The sequence below is a fragment of the Pezoporus occidentalis genome, unplaced genomic scaffold, assembly GCF_034315485.1.
Source record: "Pezoporus occidentalis ecotype Australia unplaced genomic scaffold, CSIRO_AGI_Poc_V1 ctg116, whole genome shotgun sequence".
Taxonomy (NCBI): domain Eukaryota; kingdom Metazoa; phylum Chordata; class Aves; order Psittaciformes; family Psittacidae; genus Pezoporus; species Pezoporus occidentalis.
This window is the reverse complement of record NW_026912951.1, coordinates 1665713-1692835: the sequence shown is the minus strand read 5'-3', so window position 1 is coordinate 1692835 and position 27123 is coordinate 1665713. Positions and strand designations below refer to the sequence as shown.

The 27123-nt window shown below is 42.7% G+C and overlaps 2 protein-coding genes and 1 long non-coding RNA gene across 8 annotated transcripts in view; 1 reads left to right on the top strand and 2 right to left on the bottom strand.

Annotated features, from left to right (window-relative positions):
• Positions 1-537: 537 nt before the first annotated feature.
• Positions 538-18435, bottom strand: AP3M1 (adaptor related protein complex 3 subunit mu 1). 2 transcript variants are annotated; one of them, XR_009968694.1, is made up of 10 exons: positions 18209-18435; positions 9639-9914; positions 8735-8906; positions 6534-6671; positions 5741-5826; positions 5241-5374; positions 4365-4572; positions 2844-2988; positions 2001-2088; positions 538-1591 (listed from the first exon to the last, which is right to left on the bottom strand). XR_009968694.1 is itself a non-coding variant. In XM_062639674.1 (9 exons), the coding sequence occupies exons 2-9, from the start codon at positions 9909-9911 to the stop codon at positions 1491-1493; spliced, it is 1257 nt and encodes a 418-aa protein (XP_062495658.1). In that variant the 5' UTR covers positions 9912-9914; positions 18209-18435; the 3' UTR covers positions 538-1490. The 2 variants fall into 2 exon arrangements, 1 of the variants encoding a protein (XP_062495658.1); XM_062639674.1 differs by lacking the exon at positions 2001-2088.
• A 62-nt stretch (positions 18436-18497) lies between these two features.
• Positions 18498-27123, top strand: part of ADK (adenosine kinase) — a 305725-nt gene continuing 297099 nt past the window's right edge. The window contains exon 1 of one of the 4 annotated variants that reach the window (XM_062639731.1): positions 18498-18707. In XM_062639731.1, coding sequence (XP_062495715.1) covers positions 18652-18707 — 56 coding nt within the window. In that variant the 5' untranslated portion in view covers positions 18498-18651. Of the gene's footprint in view, positions 18708-20658; positions 20700-27123 lie in introns of those variants that run through there. The other 3 variants (XM_062639723.1, XM_062639711.1, XM_062639689.1) reach the window with 3 other exon arrangements.
• Positions 22376-27060, bottom strand: LOC134174441 (uncharacterized). 2 transcript variants are annotated; one of them, XR_009968649.1, is made up of 2 exons: positions 26050-27060; positions 22376-25892 (listed from the first exon to the last, which is right to left on the bottom strand). It is a non-coding gene; the product is annotated as an uncharacterized LOC134174441 (long non-coding RNA). The 2 variants fall into 2 exon arrangements; XR_009968650.1 differs by having other exon boundaries at positions 22376-24963.

Below are 27123 nucleotides of genomic sequence, written 5' to 3'. Positions count from 1 at the left end.
GCTGACAGTGCTCAGATGGTTCCTCTCCTTTTTTTTCAGACTGGATCATTTTTTGTCCCAGCATTTGACATTTTGACTACTGAATGACTCGAGTTCCTGTTCTTCATCTGAAGCAAAGTTTTCACCTAATCATTTTGTAAACCAAACAGGGAAATAGACTCTACAGTATCCTGCCCTTAATCTTTAACTTGAGTTTCCCACCCTATAAAGTACTGCCCAAAGGTGTGCTTTGAAACCTGGCAGGTACTGTGGGGCACCCATTGGTTTATAGAGATAACAACTTCATGGTATAAGGCAGTTTAGACAGCTTTGCTTCATCGCTGTTGTCTTTTTCATGATCTAAATATTACTTCTCCTCCATTACAGAAGGGAGCTTACCTGCTGTGCTCCTACATGCCCCTTCTAAACTTCAAATAGCTTGAGAGAGATCAAGTTCAGTAAAGAAGTAGTAAATGGCCATCACTTAATTGTATCTTAAGTAGATGTGTCCTGCTTACGAGCATCATGAATTGTGCAAACATTTCACAAGAGAGGATGTATTTGCAGTAGAGTTCCCTTTATTTCATTAACATTAAAGCACACAACCATTAAATACACTTGACACTTCTATTGTGCTACCTAAAAAGCTACGCTCCAATGCACACATGGCACAAATCTGGTGGTATCCACTTGGAACAAGTGGAGCATCTACATCAAAGCAAAGGCGTCACATAAAAAATAGATCTTACTCTCTGCAATTGTATTCTTAAAAAAAATGATGGTGGTGATGAGATTGAATGGCGAGAAAGTGGATTACTGAAGCAACAATCACCTCCCAGATTTAATGCAGGATGTTATTTTTATCAGCTCATCTGCAGATGGCACAAATGAAGGCTGATTAAGGCAAATGCTTCTTAAGAAAGGCGATTTCTTGTAAACAAGGAAGTTATTTTTCTCTTCATCAGAAGCTCTTTCTCAGGAGTGACACTTGCTACATCCCAGGCCCCTGCCAGGGACCCTTGCCCCTCTTCCTGCTGCTCTGTTTCTGAAGGGGTTACATGATGCTTTGTGGGTTGCCAGCTAGCAGCTGGCTGTGAGAATAGCTGAGCTCTCTCTGCAGGTGGCTGCAGCAGCAAAACGTGCCACCACAAGACTTCTCCAGTGACCTGTCTGGCCTTCAGAATGTGCTTGACCTCTGGGCTTTGGTATCTGACTGGCAGTGTAGTGTCTGTGGCATTCTGTGGATCACCTACACCAAACTATTCACCAGAACAACAATTCAGTAAAAAAAGAGTAAAGGTGTATTAGAAAAAAAGTACCTTAATTTAAAGCCATATTAAGAAAAACTAAGCTATGCTTTCATTTTAAGAGCTGCTGTGCACAAATGCTTTGATCCCAAACTAATCAGTGTCTATTAATTAACTGGCACCTAATTAATAGCAAAGTAAGTCACTAAGCAGTGAATTTTTCTTTTTTTAAGGGGAATTTCCTCTTGGAAGTTGAGCAGCTTTTCATGTCCTCACTTGGAATTTTCCTGCTTTTGTAATATATTTGACACCTTTAAAAGGCTTGTATTTCTCTCCATACATGTCTAGGCGATTCACTTTCAGTCCTGAAAAAGACAAAAACAAGCATGAATTAAAAGCAGAATGTGAGAAATGTCAGTCTTTTCATCAGTCCTGCTTTCTTGAAGCATGTCAGATCAGGTAGGAAGCTCATTTTCCTTCCTTTCACAAGTACATCTGGTTTGAAAAGGCAAAGAGACCATTCCTGTCACCTCCTGGTAGCTGCCCTGGCAGGGCAACGACTTTTTTGTGTTCTGCTCCATGAGCCAACATCCTCCTTCGAAGGGATCAAGTGGGTCTCATCTTGCACTGCTCCTGTACGCTGCACTCAGTTCCAACAATGTAGATGAAGCAAAGGACAAGTTTTAGAAATCTTCTCACCCTAAACCATAACTGCAAGGATCAGCAATTCTTCTGCTAATAGTGACTGAGGAACACCAGCAACTATTAAATTACCTAATGGTTTCAGGTTGTCCCCTGTGTTCTCACAGGTCCGTATCTCTGGCATCCAGCCACCAATCCACTATGTTTTGCTAGATTTAAACTAGAGGGTCACAAGTTTAAGAGGAAGCTGCAGGATTCTGTTCTTGCAAAAGGACTCTCTGTTACTCACCGTAGTCCAGAAGCAAAAAGACCACAGCCCGGTACCTACATAGAAAGGAACTATGTGTACTACCAGCAATTCTCATCTACCACCTTCAGTCATCCTCTTTCCAGGCATGAGCCTTTGCTCTGTTAGGGTGTTAATCCTGCAAAGCTTGCTTGCAGAAGCATTTTCCACTAGCACAATTTAACTGTTTGCAGACTGAGGCCTTGCTTGCTTTAAATTTACTTTTGCACTTGCCCTATAGACTTCATTCTGATTTTACTTGCAGATTGTTTCTAAGATGAAAACCTAACCAGCTCCAGGGGGGAAAGAATAAGAAGGGCATTCTTTAAAATTAATGGAGTTTTTTGACTGCTGGAAAGACCTTTAGAGGCACAAGGCTAAAGCTAGTCAAGGGCAGCATGCTAAATCATCATTCTTCACTATTTTAGTGAATGAATTTGCATGTTTAGTGCACAAGTCAACAAAGAAAAGTCCATTCTTCTGTACACTTCTCGCAGTCTTTCTTGAGTAAAACAATTGGGAATTCACTATTCCCAGCAAATCTAACTGTCAGGTTTGGGTAAATCAGACTTTCCTGTTTTGGTAAGCTGACTCCAGATCAGCATCTCCAATTAAAAGATTAAGTTTCCCACTTCAGTTCCTACCGCTATTCATTCCATCCGTGCTGGCTGCATATCACACTCACTCACCTGAAATCGCAAGCTGTTGTATCTTAAACTGGATGTTTAAACTGGGATTCTCCTCTGGCTTGGGGGCTCCAGACTGCAGGTTCACCAGGCCCTTCAGGTTTGGTAGCTTCTGAGGGGTAATTTTGCCAACATCCCACGTTAACACCTTGTCAGGAAAGAAAGAGCAGTAGTAGTAGGTTTCTAGGAAACAACCTATGAGGTCAAGTTCACGGCAAGCTTTTGGTTTGCAGGCTGGGTACAGAATGCAACCTGGTAGCCCAGAGAAGTACCGCACTGGCTGGGAGCTGGCATAGCCAGGGCTCCTGCAGGTGTAGTGACTCTTCTTTCCCGACATTTCTTTTGCCCTGTGAGTGTTCCTTAGCACTTTATACATCTTGCTCCCTTAGTAGCAGTGATTGTTTCTGTTGCCTGACTGTGGGTCATCTAGATCCATGCAACAAGGATGCAATCAGCACAAAGGTCATAGGAACTTTTTATGAACATGAGAACGAGGAGGACAGGATGCCAAGATGCTTGGCAAAGGAAGGTGTTTAAGTTACAGGAACTTCCATAAGGGTCACTTGTTTCCATTGGTTCTTAACACTTTAAAGAAGATACATGGAACCAAGTTGGCCCTTTACTCATCCACAAGAGGTTTTGTTCTTATCATAAACTGAAAATTGTCAATAAATGCAGAAACCCCTCAGTTCTCTCTACTTCTACTTACTTTTGCAGTTACAATCCACCTAGTTATCCCAGCTCTAAAAAGCACAGTATGCTTTATTTCTGCAGTGAGGAAAGGAGACTTCAAGTGTGGGTGTTTGTTTTGTGGTTTCATTTTTAAAAGATCAAGGTCTATTCTTTCAGAAACAAGATGTGGAGAGTTTTCACTTACAATTCACATCAGTTGCTCACTGAGCTACTCCAAAGCTCAGAGCAGGGTGTCAGAGCCAGCAGAATGGTTTGGCTCAGGCTGCGTTTCAGCAAAATGGTTCCTGGGTACTAAAAAGATTCAGAAGCCTTAGGACATTTAGGGCTCAAACCCCAGCTCAGAGGCAAGAAAACAGGAATCCCAGGACACAGTATTTCAGACCTTTTGTTCCCTTCCAGTGTGTCCTCAGGCAGATCTTTTGGAAGTTGTTTCTCATCTCCTGCTCCCTGTTTTTCTGGCTACCTCTTTTCAGTTCTACTGCATTTTCTCCAGCTAAGTTTGTTTTAAAGAACATGGATTGCAGAATATACCATAGCTGAAACCACCAGCAAAATACTGCTGCATCCATTAAAGGAAAATATTCAGGGAGTGAAGAGGCAGAGGAAAAGAGAGGAAGGGAAGGGAGAGGGGAAGGAAAGGGAGACTGATAAAACCAGAAATCACAGCTGGTGTGTATCTAAGTCTGAAAAAGTAAAATTTCAAGACAAGAATTTAATTCTTAAACATACGCTGAAGGGAAAATTTTCTGCCAAGTGTGGAATGCGGCTCCAGCACTCTGCAGTACGTATGACTTGTTCTAATGTCACCTTAAATAACAACTTCAGACTTACCTTAGTAACTGGGTCAAACGTATAGTTGCCTTGTGTAGCAGTAAGGTTCATATTAAGTACGGCCTTTGGCATGTGAACTGTCATGACAACACTTTCTACTGTTTTCCCCATATTCTGTTTTGGTCCAATGGTAACATCAAATCTTCCTGAAGAACTGTTTTCCTTAAAACTGATGACGTGTTTCACATACACAGGAATTGCCACCAAGCTGAAAAGAGAAAACAGTAGCTGAATGAATCTTGGCTACTTCTCTGCTTGATTAAAAAAAAGCTCTTTCTCATAAACAGTTCCTGTGCTTCTGGCAGGTATTAAAGTTAGAACCAGTTTGTTTCAAAAGTGAAAAGTGATATTCAGCTCTTCAACATCACTTCAGCTGAAGTGATTTTATTAGCAGAGAATCACAGGGAAAAAAAGATTTTGTTCTTAATCAGTGTTCTAATCTCTATCCCTCCATCTGTCTATTTTTTGAAGTAATCTCAGTGAGGCAACTCTCAGAACAGCCACCAGTCAAATCTGACTTAGCCTGCAGATTATCTGCAGTTTAGACTTTTTGCTTTACCCTTTTTATGAAGACCAGAGTCCTCTATGCATACAGAGACTTAGCCACGCAGCATCTAGGCAGCAACAATTACCAGGAACAAACAAGCCTGTATTACTATCATGTGGCTTATCCCACTGAGAAATGATTGCTGAGTATCAGCAGCTCACTGAAAAACTGTTTTCTTGTTTTAGCAGGGACAGAGCCACAGATGAGACAAAACCTGAGAATGTGCGTTTTAGGAACAATGCAAATTCTCCCCATGACAAGAAGTCTGCAGTTCCTCAGATGGAAAGTGGTAGATGGTGTATCTGAAGAACCACTGTGTAGAAACGTACTTCTGTGAACTGACACGGTAGGAGATCAATCTGAAATTCCCATCGGGAGGAATAAATGAAAGGACTCTCTCCGACTCCCAGCGTTTGAACCGAATGCATGGGTGGAAGCTGACATCATCCAGCAGCCGTGGGTTCTGTAAGCAGTGGCAGAGTGGTAAGTGAAATCTCATCAGGTACCAGCAGTTTGAACTAGCTACTGAACTCCACACCATTCCTATTTCTTAGACTCTACCATTCCTAGCTATTTTCTGAAACACGTTACTGAGCTAGATGCATTTCTGGTCTGAACTGGTACAGGAGCTCCTCCTGTGAGTGTAGGTTTATGTACAGAGAAAAGCCATTCCAACTACTGAGCAATGCAGCAAGTTCACATATAATGCAAAACTTCCTTTTTTTTTGTGTGTGTGACACACAAAGTAGTGATTGGACTCTTAAAAACTCTGGTCACTAAGATATATTTAGCATATATTTTGAATTTTAGTTACTCAGGATTTATTTACCATGAAAGAAAGAGAAAGATCTGGCATTCCTGAGAGCTTAATACATGAATCAATAACACCTTGGATTTCTGCAAAGACTGTAGAACCTGGAGGGGAAAAAAAAAGAAGACAGTTGACTTAAAATTATTATGAAAGGCCTAACAACCGTTGTGAGTGCAGCTAGAGGGCAGAAATGACATTTGCGCAACACTGAAGAACATGCCAAGCACAGATAGGAAAGGTCACTGCAGTTACCTGTGGCCTGGGCAGCTTGCTTACATACAAGAGCCAGAGCAAACAGCTTGTCCCAGATCAGCTAATGATACTTGTGCCAGCTGTTACACAGGACTTGTACTGTATGTGCTTGAACTGGCTGCCAGCAATAGCAAATAAGAATTTCAGCATATGCAAACTCTGAATCTTCCTTTCTTTCATCCCTATCCCATCCCCAGAAAACTAGCAAGTTGTGTAGTGGTGCAGGAACAATGGAAAGATCATTTTCTCATCACATTTAAAACTTCAACTATTTTTTCCATTTGTATCTTTTGAGAGAGAATCAATATACAAACCAAACCCATCTAAGTACAGAGTATTTCTTGTGGATGCTCCTGAAGCAGCCTAGAGCATATTGCTGGTTTGAGATAAACTGAAGAAGTTGAGGTGTATCATTTAAAACTGTGTTTTTCTATTTAAGATATGGATTCATCTATATAATACACATATAAAAAAGCCTTTGGACTGTATTCTCTCTAAACATCAGCAGCTAATTATAAATACATTGAACAAACAAAAATGATTTTGTAAGGCATCTTACCTGATTTGTCTATAATTGCATCAATTTCTTCAACAACATCAAAATAGGCTTCATTGTTTGTGTATTTTACTCCTGCTCTGCGCCAAGGAATATTGGACAACTGCCCGGTGGGAAGCGTGTCACCTACATTACTACTGCCTTAAAAATGAAAAAAAAACTCAAAATCAGTAACTAATTACATGAGAGATGTTTCAACTGCCAAAATTAAGAATAAAAGCAAGATTTGCCTCCAAGAACTCCAGACTAGAGCCTGGACCACTAAATTTCATTCATGAGGTGACATGAATGCACTTTAAGCATGTGTCCAGACTTGTGGTTGCACAGCAAAATACAAGGCTCATGACAGCAGGTGCTTTGAGTGGGAGTAGGTATGGGGCTAGATACTGCAAAGGATTTCATCACTACAAGACATTACAGCTCCTTCTGAAGTTCTTAAGCATTCTGCTTCCCCTTTGTCCTAAAAGTTTTAACTGGCTGCCTTCAGGGCTGATTTACCGATAGGATTTGTTATGAAGACCTGGAAGAAGCCTTAGGGAGGGCTTCCACCCCTTTTGCTTGTTGTTAAGTGGAGGCTCTCACCCCTGTACGCATCTGAGCTACCTCCTAGCAATATGACTGCCACGTCTACACTTGACCACGTGTCGCATCGATCCAGACCCTGGCCCACAGGCTTGACCTGTCTCAGCATGACAGTCTGTCCTGGCAATCATTGAGCTGTAGGTGACCCTGTTACTTAATCGTGACCCTGACCTGTTGGCTCAACTTCTGGGCTCCTGTCCTGGGTTCAGCAGTAGCAGTCATTTTTCCCCTTCTTAGTAGCTGGTGCAGTGCTGTGGTTCTGAGTTACCAGCTTGGCTTAAACCATGACAGTTCCTTAACAGTGATGGCACTGCCCCTGCCTGTCTTGCTGTCACCTTTGGCTCCTGGTTCTTAGTAACACCCAGTGTGAGAAAAAGGCCTCCTGAACTACCTAAAGTAAACTGGTTCTTATTTAAAAATGAAAAGAGAAAAAAAAAAATCTTATCACTTCTGGGGCTTTGTGATCTTGGAATCCCAGTATAGTGGAAACAACTCCCTCTGCTAGAACTAGGTCTCAGAATAGGGCCACAGCTCCTGCTTGCTTTTGCCCTTTAGCACAACGAATGTGGCAGTGTGTCATGCAGCTTCATTTGGAGTCTGGCAACCAGCACTTATTTCTACACAACCTGCTGGGGATAGGCCCTTTCTTAGCAGGCAGAAAACAGATGTGCTAATTCTTCTGAAACTCACACAGAAAAACCCTTGCCTAAAATCCACCCTGGTGCTGTAACTCATGGGGGAGGAGTCGCAACCTTTTCCCCACTCCCACTGTGTCTCTAAAGGGGAGAAGTTGCTGTTTCTCTACCTGTTCCTCTGCAGCCTCACAGGGTGCAGCAGCACTGCACAGGCTAGGCTGCTGGGCCACACAGGTGAGAGAGCTCCGATATCAAACCACATGTGCTACCTCAAAGACCAGCACCTCTGAGCACTACCCCTCTGTGGCCCTGCAGCCCACCTACCCTTCTCTAACACAATGTGCAGGCAAACATCATGCGTATCTTTGACCCCAAGTGACACCTCATGGCTTACTGCCCTTGCACCCGCCTGCCAGACATGCAGATTCCACCAGCTCAGCTGACGGACATTTGGCCCTGTCAGTGCAGGATATACCCATTTCCAACAGCCTGAAAACAGCTCCAAACTTGATGGATGCTAATGGGGATGGGGACAGGGAGGAGGCTGAGGACATGGGATTTGCTTCCCTTAATGCTGTCTGTTCCCAGCCACCAAGGATTTATTAGATACCTCTTATATACCTTTCTATAATATTTCTTATAAAATATGTAACCTTCTCCAATGCCCTTCAGTTATTCAAAGCCTGGGGCTAGCTCTGTGCCAATCCCAGAGCACCTGTCTCCAATACGTGCTGCCTGTGCTGGGAACTGGTATTGCTGAGGGACTTTAGCAGCTGTGACTGGACCAGACAGTGCAAGGATATCAAAGGTGCCAGGCATAAACTCCAAATAAAGAGGAAGTTGGTTTTACCCAACTCTTTATTGTGAGAAGTGGTGGACAGTGGCCTCCCTTAAAGATTCACACCAGTATGATATTATTTTTCAGCCATGAGATATGATGGGATTTGGTTTTAGCCAGTCACCACTGAAAATGATTTATTTTCATACCTGTGATGGAGTTGACAACGGAGCGCAAAATTGTGGGAGGCTTAATCAGCTCCTTCAGTATGTTAGATTCTGTCGCCAGTGGAAAGCCATTGTCTAACATTTCTTCTAGAAGTTCATACACAATAACTACATTGTCTTTAATTGCAGTCTCAGAACATTCGCCGAAGTAATCCTGAACAAATCAGAGATTACAAAGGAGAGGATTTTTATTCCTGTTTAAGATGCTTTAGAGAAGTTTCTTTGGGGATATTTTTGTGTTGGTTTTTGGTTTGTTTTTTTTTTTTATTTACAGAAACCCTCCGATGTATCAAGTCATTTTAGTGCCTAAACTAACTATATCTATAGTCTGATGGCATCATATGTTATGTTTATTATCTAACTAGAAATAAAGACAGTGTGGACAGTGAAATGATTGTAATCTGTTTTACTAGTATCAATGTACTGAAGGTTCTCCCACTTGTGAACTTGAACACATCTTCAGTTAGAAGACAGTTGTAAAATAAGGAGGCTATCTTTTGGCAATGCTCAGTCTTCACAGAGGTTCCTTTATTTAGACTATTTGTGAAATAGGTTGAAAAACTGACTCGGGCTTTGCAGCTCTTTCCTCCCTCCAGAGTGCTTCATGACTGCATGCTCCTTTTCATCTATATAACATGAACAGTACAAAAGCTTACAGAAGGAAGACAAAGTGGGATTTGGGTTGTAGTGCACGTGCACTGGTAAACTGTAAATCAAATGAATACACAAAACAGACCTTTTCCTTTGTGCTCTGCAAACCAGTGCCTGACTTAAAAATTGCAAAGGGGAAACTCACTGACAGGGGGTTTATTACTTTTCTTTAAAAGTAGTTTAGACAAAAGTTCCCTTGGAGTGATTTAAATTTTAAAAATTAATGATGACAAACCTGGAAAGTATCTGCTACTCGGTGCAGAAATTCAATTACAAAGAGTGGTGGCACTTCTGTCTGTATGACAGACACAAAGAAGATTTTATCCCTATAGATGCTGATGAGGTAGTGATGTGGCGTTGAAATGACAGGAGGCACATTCTCAACATCGATTGCTTTCTCCTGAGCTTCAAAGAAATAATCACACACAGATTGGCTCACAACGCTCTTCCAGTGCTTCTCCAAGAATATATCACCAGAACAGTTTATAAGAAACAGGCTGTGGATCATTTTCTGTTGGAAACACATTCAAAGAAGTTAAAATAAGCAAAAGGATATGAGGATTGACATCATTTCTTCTCCCAGATTCCCCTTCTTACAACAGCTATTCTTAATTAACATGCACTGTGAATTTAAGAAAAAGGTTTGCTTTGCTGCTTTTCCTTACTTAGGGGAATGTTCCACGACAAAACATTTCACAGTGGATCAAATCACTAACATACCACAAAGTAAGAAGCCAGCACCCTGGATTTCCACTTTCAGCCCTATTTGGAATCTGTAATTTATTTCTTAAAGAAAAGCTGACTCTCATGAGTTGGCACTCACTTAAACATGTTTGGCAATGTGTAAGGGTAACTTATACATAGTTTCCTATATCACATACATAAAGTTTCCTATGGCAGGAGGAGTTTGCATAACACTGACACACATAACTAAGAATTGCACTATTTTAAAGATACAGCTCTTTAGCTTGTCAGCTTTCAGCTACTGAACTAGAAAAGTGGGTTTTATTTGCTGGCTGATTAGTCTTTTACTTACGATCTATGCCAAGTTGCACTTGGATAAAAGGTTGGAATTCATTAGAAGTACACAAAACTAGGAATTTAAATGTGATTTAATGAATAGAACTGCCTCAAATGTGCTGGACACACATGAAATATGTTTACATAAAATGTTTTACACAACTTACTCATGGAAAAAAAGGAGTATGAACTACAGATAAGGAATGTAACTGTTTTCTCTTATATCTTTAAAGATTTACAAATACCATGCCTCAGCCACTTATTCATGGGACAAGACGCTTAACTGCCTTTTTCTAAAACTAATTCCCAGTCTATTTCTCAACTTCCAATGGGACAGTATGTGAACTGTGTTGTTGATTCATATGAAGTGAATAAACTGTTTTCTCCACATCTACAGAACAGACAAATGCCATCAGACTTCAGCTGCTCTCTTTAGCCTTTACATGAGACAGATATAATGCTTTGGCTGACCCGCTGCATAACCATCCTCTGACAAAAATAAGGTCCAAGTTTAAACTCAGGCTTAGAACACAAACCAAACAAACTGCAACCTGAGCACTGGCTCCTCAAGGTGAAAATACTCTGGTACTTATATTCTGCATAAATTCATTCTATAGTTGAAGAAGCTGCCCCTGCGACTGGCTATTCAACCCTTTGGCTTTCCAGGTATTCACCTGAGCAGGTCTGTGTCTCTTCAATTACCTATATTAGGAAACCAGTCCAGTCATAAATTGATGCAGAAAAAGGAGTTTCTGGTCAGATGAGCTTCCTGATGAAAGTTATTACATTGCGAGGCAGTGCTACAGCTGGTGCATAGGACTTGGTAGAAATGGGCAGATGACAGCAACAAAGATACCCTGAAGTTTATTTAGCCTTTGGAGGAATTCAAACATGATTGGGAAGAGATCAGTTACTGGGCGTCCCACTTTGAAAGAAGAAGACTACCATTAACTCTGCATGTCCAAGAGAAGCCAAATACATCTACCAAAAACCTATCATAGTTTTCATTAATCTTAGGATGTTTGGCCATGATCATGTTGTAAAATGCAGACAAAATCTGCTCTTTTGCTAATGTTAACTCTGGCACACAAATATGAAGATGGCACAGAAGCATCTAAATGTAAATGGCCCAGCTGCATGGAGATTTTAAGAAGTCCAAACGCTGTATAAACTGTAAAGCCTCATTCCAAAACACTGGAATAAGGGTTTAGCTCCATCCAGAGTGAGCTCTTGTTGCTGTGCCTGAATCTAAACTGCCCAGAGTACTAGGCTGACCTCTCAACATACCTGTAACACTGAAAAATGATCTGGCCCTGCAGATCTTGACAAAAGTATGTCTTCCAAAGCACACCACAGAAGGTGAAAAACGACTGCTAAAGAAGGTAGGTACTATGCTATTTCCTTCCACCTAGACAGCAGATGTGGGAAGGGGGCCAAGATCCAGCTTTTCAAATTCTAAACTTGTTCACGTGCATGACAGCAATGTGGTCATCTTCACTGGGGCCTTGCCAGGTCTTAGATACCTCCTGCTAAGAGAACACTGCCTTTGGTACTAGACACAAGACCACCAATAGTCAAAATGTGGACAGAAAAATCCAACTAAGATATATGGCATATAAGAGGAAGTTCTTTTGGAAATTGATTGCTAATTTGTTTAAGAGTGGGAAAGGAAACAAAGCTACAAAGTGTCATTGCGTGTTTCTACTGTATCTCTGCCAAACCAAATTAATCTCCAATTCACTGTGTTAAAAATTGGACAATTTCAATATTGTGAGCACAGTATTCTTGTAAAGGAGCCTTGACACGATTGCTTTAATCCAGTTCAACTAATAAGTTCTGAATTTAGCCAATGCTGAACAGTAAAACCCTCCGAAATCTCCTGGATAGTCACACCACGGCGGCAAGTATAATCAACCACTGAATGTCAGTATTGTTCCACACCAAGACAGCCCAAACATATGAAGGTGATCAGCTATACAGCTTAGAATAGTTCTCTGTACATTTTAACACAGACACAATAGCGTATCTGTTAACAAATATAAGACCAAATCCCTAGTAAATGCATACAATGCTGCACAGAAGGGTTTCAGTACAACCAGTACCAGTAAGAGCCACTGAATACAGTCCTGTGAAGAAGCTGTTAATGCTCATGCAGTGTTTTTATCACAGTTGTCCTGCTGTTAATGCTCATGCAGATTCTACTGATCAGAAATTACTGCACTTGTCATAATATACTTTTAACAAGCACAGCCATGCAGGAGGCTAATATAATACCTGAACGCAGCCATTTCATTCTACCGTGCACACTGCAAGCTCTTTGTGCACAAATGGCTGTGTTAGCCAGGCCTCTTCTTTTGCCACAGCTGCACTTAGGATATAAGCCTATGACTTGATATGCAGTCAACAGAGGGCATGGGTAGCCAGAAAGGGAAGTAGCATTGGACCACTGCCCCTATTTACTCACCTGCCCCAAGCTGCCCAGGTACCCACTGTGTTCATACAACTGTTTGCATGGCCTCATGGTCAACTGGAATAGCATGCTGATCCAGGGGACCATGCTTAGCAGATTCCAGCTTTATTCTGCTTCTAGCATTAAGAGTTCCCTTCAAACCCCCTCACATACTCCTTTCCTCTTTCTCAAGTTTTAGCAGTACACTACTTTGCTGCCCTCTGGAAAACTGAAGCTCTCTGCCTGCAGCTGAAGTATAGAGTACACAAGCGCTGCCTCATCAGTCAGTGGGCAGCTCAGTTTGTTTGCTTCCTAGTGCTGACTATGATAAAGAAGCTCTTACAGCAGTGGGAACATCAGTCTATTATATGCAAGACTAAGTAATTTCACTTATCCCACACAGTGTCAAGCAATCGGCACCAGCCAATTAAAGATGGATTTCAAGTTGGATATCTTACAACTGGTACTGCTACAAAAATATCTTATGTAAGCTATTATTTAACAAAAATAACTCACAATGCTCCCAATACTGGAGATTTTCCCGTTACTCTTTTTTAGTGCCAGATTTCACTTCAGACATGTAGACATCCCTGAATTCATTTCTCAGTACTCTCTTCCTCACCAGAACATTAGATTTGCAAAGAAAAAGAAAGATTAAAAAATGCTGAACACAACAATTCAATCTAGTAACAGTCAAGTTTCCTCACACCCACAGGTCAAGCTAATACTCGTGGCCAAACAGCAAAGCATGTTAGGAGCTGCAGCACTTTGAGGGTAAAGGTCTTGAATCAAAGACTGTAAGTTTAAAAAAACAGTAGCAGAAGCACACCACCAAAATGTAAGAACCGTGAAAGCATGAGAGTACCTGTGCAGCAGCATACATACACTGCTTTGAGATGGCACCATAAAACCACTCCATGGTGTGCTTGTTAGGCTATTTCAAAAGGATATGTTTTCCCCCACTCTGCTTTTAGGCCTAAGAAGCAGACTGAAGACTTATGTGGGTTATTATTTGTGTCTTTAGTCTACAGCAAGCCATTCAAGCTAATTTTTAGTAGGCTGACAGCCTTCCGTATTATTGCCTGACTGAAAGGCATCTTACAGGCACTGCACCAACAAGGAGGCCATAGAGGTTTTGCAGCTTCTCAGACTTCCCATCTGACACACAAAATTCCACATCATTCTCTGCAGTTACTTCTGTTCTACCAGAATATGAAGTCTTCACAGAAGAACTAAATATTTTAACTAAGGCGCCTTCAATATGCTCTTTCCAAGCCTGTATCTTTTCTGTTGATTAAGTTGGGATTTTGCAGTGTTACTATTTTCTCAGTCTCTTGGCACAGAAACATCTGGACTGAAGTCATAGCAGGCTCACAAGACAAAAGCAGAGCTCATTGGCAAGAGAGAGAAGCTGTGAGCATGGGAAAAAGACTTGATTGCACATGCTTGTCCTTAGCTACAATTAAGTACTCTGAAATGTAGTTAATGCAGAAATATTGTTAGCAGCTGCTTTTCATAACACTGAGCTGAGTTACAGACAAAGCTCTGAAAACCAGGAAGTGAGGAATTTATCACTGACCTCTGCAATGCCCTTCAGAGCATGTAATAATGACTGAAAATGGCTCAAGATGGGATCATCACTGGGAAAGTATTCCACAGCTTCCCATGTTCCCTGCATTTGGCATAGCTTCTCTGAAGGGTGGAAGGATTAGTGGGGATGGACTGTCTGAGCCTCTGTTACGTATTTGTGGAAATGAACTTCTAGTGACAAGCAAATGGAAAGTAACCAAATGCTTAAAGTAATCCGGAGAAACAAAGAAGCTAAAATAGGCAGCTCTATTTTGAAGTTAGTATTTTTGTCACAAGCAGCTGGTTGGTAGTTTAGCTTTTTCCTATAAAATCAGGATGTGTCACAAATGTTCCACAGCTGTGGCAAAACCTCTCCTCCCCACCACCTCAGCTCCATTCACCAACTTTTAAAACAGCAAACCTGATAAAAAAAAGCTCTGAACATGGACTTAACCTGACACAACATGAGAAGCTGTGATTCAAACTGATATACCTGGAAGTCTCAGATCTTACTAAAATTGAATGTTCTGTAATTTCAGTTTTTAAGGCTCCTATAATTGTTAACGTATCTTACTGCTGCTGCTCAAGTGTCATTAATCTTTTTATTTAGATGATGCCCAAGGCTTAGGCATCTGCATATTAAAGTAAAAACATTTTTGCAACCCTTCTTAAGAACTACCTGGTGTTTCTCTCTATAGTAAAGCAAAACTCCCATCATCAAATCAGCTCTAACTGTCTAACTTAACACTTAATGAAGTGCTTATATCTGTACAATTACTCAGATGTATATTTTACCAGCAAGATCATCCCTATTAAAGACTAAACATTTGGCTTCCCAGATGCTCAGTATACATTTATTTATCTTTGCTCTAATTTAAAACACGGATAGTAAGTTTCTGGAATTGTTTTTAAAAGGAACTAGTCCTTTGAGAATACTCTGAAGTAATCTTAGTGTTTGGTATCCGTAACAGAATTTCAAACTTCCTCCATGCTTTTACCAATAGCAATCACAGCCTGCATAAGAATCTGTGCAGCATTTCATCTACTGACTGATGAACTTTCCAATAATACATTTGCATGGAGCCTCTGTTCAGTTTAGCTCCACTTCTAATTGCTGGCAAGATAATTCCATCTCTTGCCAAGAGAACAATCTTAGATCCTGAAAAATTGCAGTTCCCCTTGGGTCCTGAAAGAACAGAAAGCTTCACTGTAGAAGCTGAAAAAGCAAGAGTTTCTTATTTAAAAAAAAAACACCAAAAACATAAGCCCCCCCCAAAACCTCCATGGAAACAATTAAAAATTCATTGCTAAAACTACATTTTTATATGAAAATGGAACATTTCTAACACAATTTCCATCTGAATCAGCTGCTTCAGGACTACTAAGGAGCCACTTAAGACATTTCCTCTCTGAAACCAGTAATGAACAGATAGAGAGGATCAAATGGACACAGGTAAGGTGAGTATCTTGTCACACATTTACTGTTAACTATCAAAGGGATTTTCAGGAACACGCTGCTAATTAGGCTCATATTCCAGCCAAATCAGAAATCTTAATGACCAAGGCAGCAGGATGTGATCATAGGATATAAAAGTTCATCTCAGTAGTTCTTTGGGAAGACATTTTCCATCGTACTCCAGTAAGTATAGTGGCCAGCGCAACAGTGCTACCAGCTTTACACTGCTGTTTTTCACAGGCTCTATTTTAAGAGGCACTCAAGGTTCCAGAAAGGACAAGCACAGAGCCAAAGAGCCATACACTACTGAAATACCAGATCAGAGCCAGCAAGTACCACTGGACCCCTGCTGTGAATGACAGCTCTTACTAATGTGCATGCACTCTGCCACAACTAGGCATCTAACCATTTTTACCCCCTTCTCTTCCATGAGACAACAGCTGAGCAGCACTCTTCAATTATTCCATCTTACATTAACAATATCAGTGTCCCAAATACCGAGAAGTTCCTGTTACAAAAGCAGCCTCTCATGCACTATGTTGAATGAGCATAAAAGATGTCATTTTCTGTATATAAACTAAGTTTTGAAAGTTATATGGGAAACTGAAAAAATAAAAGAGAACTAAGAGGAAGGAACTTAACATTTTAATTTGGTTTCTTCCCATTATTACAGCCATGAAGTACAGCTGCCACTTGTCACCTGCTGTTCAGACCTCTCTATCTCAAGAGCTTCAATTTCTCTTCCATCAATCCTCTCGACAAGGTTTCTGTTTAAGATTCTTAATGCAGAACTGCTTGTAAGAAGAGCTTTGTTTGAAAGGGTAACTGGCATTTGGCTGGTGCATAGCTATTTTGCACAACAGGAAACTTCATTTCAGGATAAGGAGAGCAAAATTAAGCACTAAAGGGCGTGGAGTGGTCTTAATGTTTAATTTGCCATCTGCAAGGAATTTTCAGGTATGTGTGCTCAGATGGAAAGAATATGCTTGTCCCATTATTATTTTATAAACCCAGGTTTGCTTGTGTCTTTGAGTTAGCATCCAACACACCACAGATTAAATTCTAGACATTTACAGTGAAATACTGTTCAGATGTTTGGTTTGGTTTTTTTTTTCTCCATAAATGAGAACCTATGTACAATTTACAGCTGCTGGGAACTGCCAGCTGAATCATTCTGATAGTGGCATAGTCAGGTTTTTTGCAAAACATTTCTTCCATCATTTTACCTCTTGCATGAGTAATTTAATTTGCTTGTGCTTTTCTTGCAAAAAAGCTTTTCCTAACCTACACAGCCTTCTAATTAATGAATTTTCATTATTTAAGTATGATTTTTGCCTGGTTGTTTACCCAGTAGCTATGATGAAGCTATCCCTCTAGTTTGATTAACATCTAATGGGCACAAGTCATTCATCAAACTGAAAAGATGGTAAATGCACTGCTACTTCAAAGTAGATTAGCACTGAAACAAAAGAAAAAAAAAACAACCTCCGTTCAATTATGCTGTTAGGTAGTGAACGGGGCAGAAGTGATATGCGATGCACAGTGGTGGATGATAATGGATTAATTTCCAGCGCATATTATGCAAACCCACACTCACAGGGCCCCTTGCTAATTAAGCAAAAGCAGTATGACCGGAACCACCATGTTTGCAGCAATGCTGCTAAGGAAGATTGAGGAGAGCTGGGTGCTACCTACCCCTCCTGGTGTGGCTTTGCTGCAGGTTTTGCAGGTAGACTTGGAACAGCAGTTCCTGCATCATCCCTCATGCAGGCCCCGGGCTACCTCCCGTAAAAACTGAGCTAAATCACCATCCTGCGCATAATCCTTCCTTATCATTACTTCAGAGAACACCCCATGCAGCCCCCCGGGGTTAGGACCCCGCTCCTAGGAGAGCTAAAGGCAGGGGCAGCCGAGGTCCTGCGCACCCTCGGCTCAGCACACACAGCGCTACACTGCACAGGCATCTGCGCCCGGAGAACAAGGGTTTATTCAAATAACAGACTGATTCTGTGTGTAAACGGACACCGAACAACGGGAACGAACGCAGGTAAACCGGTAAGTCCCGGACTGTCGGGGCAGCGTCCCACCACCACCACCGACTGGGCTGTCACCCCTGCAGGACTCCAGCCACCTACAGCGGCCGGCGGCTGCGTTAGGCGCCGAGCACAGGCGGCTCCGGCCCGGCAGAGGTTTCGCGGCTGCCGCCGAGGCCCGCCCCACCACCGCGACCGCCGTGTCCCCCACGCACGGAAGCTCACACCCCGCGGTAAAGGCTGCCCTTAGCGCCCCGGGCCGCCGGCGCCCCACATACCTCCCCCGGCCCGGTGCGGCCCGTCCCGCTCCCGGGCAGCGGCCAAGATGGCGGCGAGGCCCGGCAGCGCGAGGGGCCGCCCCCCGGCGGCGGTGCGGGCGGCCGGGGCGCTGCCTGAGCAGAGCGGCGAATAACGGGCGTCCCCCACAAGCAGGCCCCCCGGTCCCGCTGCCGCGGACAGCCGCCAACCGCCCGCAGGTGCCCCTCTGCCTCAGCGGCTGGAAGGGCACGGGGGCTGCCTCCAGACGCTAGAACCACCTGGGCGGGCGGCGCGCTAGCGCACCGCTGGGCAAGAGCGGCGGCCGCCGAGGCCTCCCCTCCCCGTCAGGCGGCCGTCGCCCCCGCCCCCCGGTGGTGGTGCTGGCGCCGGCGTGGTCGCGGGGCGGGCCGAGCCGAGCCGAGCCGAGGTGAGCGGAGCGCGCCGCACGCCGCCCAGCGCGAAGATGGCAGCGGGGGAGCCGCAAGCCAAGAAGCTCAAGCTGGAGCAAAAGCAACTGAGGTAACAGGCAGCGGGGAGAGGGGAGCTCTTCTTCGCGAAGGAGCCCTTGCGGATACCGAAGGGTTGCCGGGTGCCTCCAGGGCTGCCCCCGGTGTAGGACGAGACACGTGTCGCCGCTGTGCGCGGTCAGAGTCACACCGCGAGGATCCCGCTGCGCTGGGCGCGGGGCTGTGCGGGTGGCCCCGCCATGGGACCGCACTCCCCACCGCCGTGCCGATGGCCGTCCGACAGGTACCGGTGCCGGGCCCCGGCGTCTGCTCGGGGAAGCCGCTGGACTGGACGCTCGGCGGCCGGAGCAGCTGCGGGCGGGAGCCTCCGGTGCCGTGCCGCCCGGTGTGCGGGGCCCTCGCTTTGCCGCGGGATCGGTTAGTGAGAGTGAGCTGCTGAGCACCGGGACGGGGTCGTGCGGTGAAATGGAACACCGCCGGCACTTGGGTTGTCACCCTGTGTGCTTCGTCTCTGAACGTACCCCCGAAAGACACGATTAGCATCCACGAGGGGGTCTGTGACCCCGTTAGCCGGGAATTTAGTTATCTAAAAATCCTCGTTAACAGAGATGTTTTCTTGAGGGCACGTGGAATATTTAAAAATGTTTTCCTGCTGAAATGATCTGTGACATTTGCGATATTTCCTTATTTGCGTGACCACTATATACTGACACTGACTGAATCTTACCTGGTTGATGGCCTGCATAGAAACAAGGCGTTTAAATGTCAGCAGAAAAATATGAGGTTTCTCAATGCAAGAAGCACGGTCAGAATAAGTACTGAGAGAGCTATTGCGGAGCTTTTGTTGGTCCAGTATCTGGTTTGTTTTCTCGGGATTATTCAGACATGAATGTAATTGTAAGATAGCCTATCTCCTTCCAAGTGTTCAGTATGTGAAGAGGATTAATGACATAAGGCTTGAAAGGTCCAAAATTATGTTGGCAATTACTAATAACTTGTTCAAATATAGCCCAAGAGAGATGAGAACAGTCCCTTTCAGTACTGATGTCCTTACTGAAAGAACTAATCCTATTAAATTTGTCAAAGTCAGGGCACTTGTTCCTTTGGCAGCTGGGTGACTTTTCAAGTTTAATAATAGTTGACAAGCTCAGTTGCAGATAGTGGAAGAGGAAAAATGTAACTGAACTCTGAAAGCAAATAAATGACAGGCAGCAGTGTAAGGTTGGAATTAAAAAGTGACAGTTACTTCCATGGACCTTTAAAGCAAGTGGGGCAAGAAACAGCCTATTCAGTGTTTCAGTCTATAAAGCTTATTACAGGTAGCTGCATTTTACCTGCTTCAGGCCTAAGCATTAAAAAGCCCTGACAAATTGGAGAACATTATTGGAGTACTGAGTTAAAATTGTAAAGGATGCTTCCAATGAAATGAAAGGCCATGGTGACATGCTGCCATCACAGCTGGTTAAACTGAAAATAATACTTTGTAAGGCATGATAGATAAAATATGAGAAACACTGTTAGAACTTGTCTACTCAAATTCTGTTTCAAGTTGTTTCAGTGTGAGGTGTGAACTAGACTCCAGCCCTGTTTCATAAGAGGAGAAATGCCGTAATTAACTGGTAATCAAATAAATGTAATGTGTGCTCTGCGCCGCAGGCTGGGCTCATGGGGCAGGTGAGGTGATTGGACTGGATTTGGCAGAGCTCTGCACTCATTTGAACATAGCGGCAAGAATGTGTTTGGCCGAGTTCTGCTGTGGGACTTTGTCCTGTGTTAAAAGCCAATACAGAAGGTACCAGAATGGTTGAGATTCGTTGACTTTGTAATGAGGTTTGGTTGTTAATGCAAAGCACTGCTAGATGTACTTGGGAGTACTGGAAACAGCCTACAGGTTAGAAAAGAAGATTGCCTGAACATTTTGGGAGATAACAACTTCATATTTGTTATACCAAGAATTAGGGGTGAATTCTTTGTTCTTGACATCTAGATCTGAGAGTCTCCAGCCTCTTCAGAAGACCATGTCTAATGGACTTGACAAGGATGCGTTTGTACCTAACTTATTGTCCCATCAGATAGAAACCTGAATCTCTTCTGTGGCTACCACAAAAACTATTTTAATATAAAAAATGACATAAAAAATTAAATCCCACCCTGTAATATAGGCCATATCTTGTCAACAATAGCAAACGTTTTCTACTCATATATATATATATATGTGTGTGTGTGTATTTTATTTTTTTTTCCATCATTCCCCCAGAATGGCATCAGAGAGGTTTCATGGATTCGTATTTTTCTTTTTTTAGTCCCTTTTAATCCTTTCAGGGAAAGGAAAGCAAATATTGCTCCCTCATGAGGCAGCAAAGCTGACTGGGTTCAGCTAAAGTTGCTTGAAAGCAATGTAGGATGGCCAGCTTTGCCACCCAGTGAGCAGAACACAAAGCCCGAGACCCAAACTCGCGTTCCCAGCTCAGCAATGTGTTGTGCTGACATTAATCTGCTGGGCAGCAGGTTTTGCTTTGTCTTTATTGACGGGTGCAAATCCCCACTAAAACCAACAGGCTTTAGGCAAGGCCATTAATGCGTGCTGCGTTGTTTCAGGCTTCTGACTACATCTCTGCTGTGTGAAATAAAATATCATTGTGTGTGTAAACTGTGCTGTTTGAACAGAAAATAGGCTTGCAAAGCTGCAAACAGCTTGTTGCTGAGCAGTAGCATCAACTTACTAGAAACATCATGAGGCAGTGCTTTAGAGGAAATTTACTAACGATTTGTGTCCTATATTTGGTTTGGTTTTCTCTTGGAAGTCTGTGAAAACCACAGCCAGGCTTCTGTTAACAGACTGATATGGTTACAAAAGAATTTGGATGTTCCCTGTAGAAATGTGTGAGCTTATATGTGCGTGTCTGTACAGAAATATACATGTGTGCAGCAGAAAAAAACAAGCAAACTTGTGAAATCCTGTGTTGTGAAGTCCCCTGTGCTGCATTATGGCCTTTTGGCCATTCCACAGCTGCTGTATTGATTGAATACCCATGACGTGGCTGGCTGTTTGGGCAAATCAGTTTATGTACATGAAGACAATGTAAGCATTGAATTTGACAAATACAATATCCTAAAAGTATAAAGTATTCCTTTTTTCCTGTTACTGTTTAACATCTCTTCCCTTTGTGGATAATTTATTATCAAATAATTTTTATTATCAAATAATATAATTTTTATCAATATAAATCAAATAATCAATATAATCAAATGATATAATTTTTATCAAAAGCAGTCCTTTATCATTACTGTTCCACTAGATTTTAGACAGCTTGCTACTGGAGACTGAAAAATATTGCAAATTTAATGCGTTTTTACTTTTCTTAATAAGGTGGCTTTTAATCCAGACTCTGAATATTTTAAATTAGCTGTGACAAAGCTTTCAGGTATTTTTTTTTTTTTTTTAATAATTTGATCTCTCTCCCCATTTGTATTCATTTCAGTTTCTGTCTTCGTGGCTTATACTTCTCTTACTTTCCGATTTCTCATATCTGGAAACATGAGTAATGGTTTCCATGTCAGTACTCTAAATGGTCTCTTACTACAAAGAAAGATCTGAAACTCAAGCACCTTGCTGTGTTTGCTCCCAGGAGAGTAAAAGCAATAGATACTTTCTTCAGATGGGTATTTAGACTCCTGTAGAAAGCAGAGAAACAAATACTTTGGAAGACACTAGCAACAGACTTTGCTAATTTTGCTTTATTTAGGATATAACAGCAGCAAGCTTCCCTTCAAAGTTGTGTTTATGAAAATATATCCAAAGCCGGAATGACTTGCAGCATGGAAAATACCTCAATCTTGCAGTTCAGGCCCTCATTTCCATTGTTCTATGTAACTCTCAAATTGCTGTCAATACTGACGTGTGTCTTCACCTGGCCTTTGATGTAATCCTGTGGGATTTCTCACAGCGTGTGTCATATTTCCACAGTTTTGTGTTCTTGTATTGGAGAGGCTTGTTATGGTGTTTTCATCCCTTTAATTAAGGTAAATCCCTGCTTTACAGGAAGGGGTGTGTAACCTGAGGAAAGAGGAGGTCGTGGGAAGGCGCCTTCTGCTTGGGACCACAAGCATGGCTGGTGTCTCTTTCTTTCCTTAGTGTTGTTACCTGCAGCCCACCTGGCCAGGAGAGTCATACTGACAAACAGATAGTTCAGACATAGTAGTCTTTGCTGATACCCTGGAGGAACATGAGCCTCCAACTTGGTGTGCTGCCTCCCTGAAGTCAACAGGACTAGCCTTGTCCCTAGAGCTGCTTGCATGCTTGGTTACCTGTGGGAGGGCAACCAGTGCAAATCTGCCTATTTCATTATGAATCTTGAAGTTCCTTCTTTTTCAGCTAATGAAACAGCTTGTGCAGAATTACTCATCTAATTGATTCTCCTAATATTATAAGCAGACAAGGAAGATGCCCGGAAAGGAGTCTTGAGTGAATATAGTAGTAGTTGGATACAGTGGCAGTGCAATAGTGTGAAATGCACTTTCTGCAGAACAAGACCTTGGCTTACTCTGTGGTTGCTGAGGTATATTTCATGTGGAAATGTTTGAAGCAAAACTCTGGCTTGTGATTCAAGGTTGTGATACTGAATTTGAGTAGTTACACAGGCATGGTACACAAATATTTCACAAACCAGTTTCAGCAGCAGGGAATGGGTTGCTATCTAAAGGTTATTAATTAGTATTTGCTGGCAACGTATTGGAAAACCTTATCTTGAAAAATACAAATTGAACTTGCAGATACGATGTGAACACTATGTTTTCTCAAAGCTGTTCATTTTTTATTTACATGAATTGCTTCTTAAATAATTTCAATTTACATGCTAATGTTATTTATGTGATAAATATCAAAGCATTTTGTGTGAAGGAGAGAAGCCTTTGGATATCACTCACAGTTCAGTGAAGGGTAGGGCATTTTTTCCATTTTGAACTATAATAATTTCTGTAATGATTGTTTGACCACAGTTAAAGCTGTTCCGTGCTTGAAGGATACAGTAACATAAAGCTATTTGCTGGCTTTATGCTACCTTGGGATTTCACTTGGAGTGAAAGATTTTTGTGGTTTTTTTTTTCCCCTTGTACAGTCAGTGATACAAAGTAGTTGTAAGTGTTTCAAGGGCTAGGCTATTTGACTAGAGTAACACAGAAAACAAGTATAGTTGTCTGCAATATGATGAAGACTTAGATTCATAGACTTTTCTTTCTTCTTACAGGTGTATGGTGTGTGAAGCTGCATTAAAATAAATGAGATTATGCTATGGAATTTTAAATTAATAATTAAAATTATTTTTGATACTTTGATAATAGATCCGCACAGATAAAATACATCTTATTTTATGTTGCAAAATACAAAATTCTCTCTGTAGAAAAGTTTTCAAAACAGTCAGTGTTCTAGCAAGAAATACATGCAGGCTCTGAAGAATGCTGTTATTGAAAGAGAATTTCTGGACTTCCTGCTGGCTCGGCTCATTTTATAATGTCTGTTAAGGCTACTATGTAAAAGCTCATTCTTCTGTCTTGCAAAAGAAGAAGAGTGGGCAGCTTATCTAAGATTAACCTTAGGTTTGTACTTTGAAGAAATTGAGAAAAATGCAAGGGTTAATGGAGAATTTTCTGTAGTGTAAACAGGCTGAATTATACCAAATATTTGTGGTGTAAAACATAGCATATTAATCCAAGGCTAAGGCCTAGATTGCCTGTGTCTTGGATACAAAAGTTACAAATGTATAAAATGCCTAGTTTTTGTGTGCTACTTCAATACAGTGTGATTTTAAAAATTCTCACATGCTTATATTTTGTTGTATCAGGTAGGGGTGCAATTCATTTTTAATTCACACCACTGTGCTTGAAAGGAAGTGTTTTAGTGAAATCATCTGAGAAATAATCGTTCATCATGTGAATATCTCTTCCTTACTGTACAGTAACAGAAGCACTTGAGAGAAGTTGTGGCTAGACCCTGTCAGGTATTATATACTTTTTTGGGGTGCAAACGCTGTGAATTCCATATTTCTCTCAGGGATTTCTGAAGCCAAAACACATGTGTAGGCACAAGTCGGTTGTGTCACGCAAGCAGAGTGAGTTTGGAAGGTGTCAGGGAGGCTGAGCAAACTCAGACTGGCTGCCTAGCACATATGTGATGTGACTGCAAGTTGAACTTGTGGCACTAGCATCATAACGTTAATCTACGAATGACCATAGGCAATTAATGACTGTTTTTTCCGGGGATACCCTGGTTCCTGTTACTCCACTTATGTATCAGGATGTCTAGAAGTTCCCTGGCAAATGACCAAAAACCTGTAGTAGTTGGTGATGTCTTGAAGATATCAGTAACGGTAGAATATATGATAGTATAAGCAAGGTGATTAGGCACTTGGGAATAGTTCGAAGTTTATAAAGTGCTATTGACAAGTGCTGTTGAGGTATCATACATGCTATTTTGTGAAGGGCTGTTAATTTTGCATTTTATAAAAACATACTTCTGGACCTATTCTGCACTGGTAGAAAGTTACAAACATTTGATGGTACCTCATTTGGCCTCTGTAGCTTAATATTCATAATATGCAGTTGTATCTTATAAATTACTAATAATATATTAACATATATATTTAATCTGTTTTCCTTTACATAGTTGTATGTGCTTGTTAAAGCTTGGGAATTATTTATGAGGGAATCTATAGCTTTTTTAAAAAATGGGATCATTCTTTAAAACACATTGATGGGATCAAGACGACGAAGCAATGTTACTGCTGCCATTATATTTGCTTGTGATCAGATTCCCCCCACCCCTCCCATTTTCAGTTACAAACTAGAGGCTTGGCTGTTAGGTACTGAAACTGTTAAACTAGGAATAATTTGTTATTCATCATGGGTCAGAGGATACAGACATTATATATCCGAATATAGTATTTACATTTTATTAGAGTTCAAAATCCTCTGTCAGGATTTGGGGACCTGTTGTACTGTGCATTGCAACAGTAGGGGCATGGATGCATTTCCAGCTCCAATTAGTTTGACTTATTAAGACCCCTGACACACATTAATAATGAAAATTTTGTAAGGGTTGAGTAATTTTTGAGTGTCCAGTTTAGAGAAATTTGTCCTACATCAGGTATCGAATATAAATATTCCTGTTATCTTCATGTGACATTATAGGTCCTTGAGCATCATGACCATCTCAGATTTTGGCATCATCTCTTCCACGACACTAAAAATCAGAAATAATTAAAAAGTTTGGCTTTAATTTTTCTGACTACAATATTCCCCTTTTGTAGATGGAAAGGAAGGGAAACTAAGAACCAACCACATGATTAGGAAGCTGTAAAGTTTAAATAGTCAATTAGAGGTGACACAGCAGTACTTACCAGAACAACATGGGATTCACTTTTGGCAAAAACAACCTCTTCTGACATCAGTTTCATGAATCAGTGTTTCTGGTGCTGGTAAGTTATCAAAGTGTGCCAAATCTGCAAGGGGTAGCAGTAACTTTGGCAGCCAAAGCAAGTAGGTAGGAAGAGTGACAAGAAGAACCTGGCTTTAGCAACTCTTTTCCTTTCTGGTAAGGCAGTTCTGCTTGAATGCGGACAAGAAGCAGTTTGGGCAGTGAAGGGCTGCCCTTTTTTACCCGCAGATGGTGGCAAACAGGCCCACGTCTCATCTGTGAGGTTGGAAAGGCAGAGTAATATCCGGTCGCTGCGTACCACAGGTGCCTGCCAGGTGTTCAGCAACCCGGGGATAAAATAGATGTCCCTCCTGGAGCTAAAGGCGAGAGCTACGCGGTGCCCGCCAGCCCTGCGCCCCAGCACCGGTTACGATTACGCAGGGAACGCGGTCTTCGCTGTTCACTGGTGCCGGTGCCCGGTTGCGCAGAAGGTCACCTCCGGCGCCGTTAAGATCTGGCCCAGCACGCGGATCCAGAGCGCGGAGAGGCGTTCGTGTCCCGTGTGCGGAACTCGCGTGTCGGGGGAGGCCGAGCGGCCCCGGCGGGGCTGCGGGCAGACGCGAGGGGAGCAGCCCCGTGACAGCTGCGGGACAGCGCTGCCAGGGGCTCCACTGGCCATCTTTGACGCGGGCAGCACGGCTTACAGCCCCGCACCTCTTCACTACCTCCGTTAAACGTTTTGTTTAATTAGCGCTGGCGCCCACAACTGCCATTTCGGGCTGGGGGGAAGGGAGGTGACAGCAGGAGGAGGCGTGTGGGAGGCGCGTGCTCTCTGCCCGCACCAAAGATGGCGGCCAGTGAGCCCGGGCTGCTGGCGGGCGGCGCCGCTCGGTACCGTGCGCTGCGGGGCCGGATCCTAGGGCCGGTCGCCCATTGCCCCGGGGCGGCCGCCCGCGCCGCCTCACGGGGCTCCTCGCGACCCAGCCGCCGCGGAGGGCGCGTGCGGCCCCACCCCCGCCGGGCGGCCCAGCCAATGGCGCGGCGCGCGGGCGGGGCG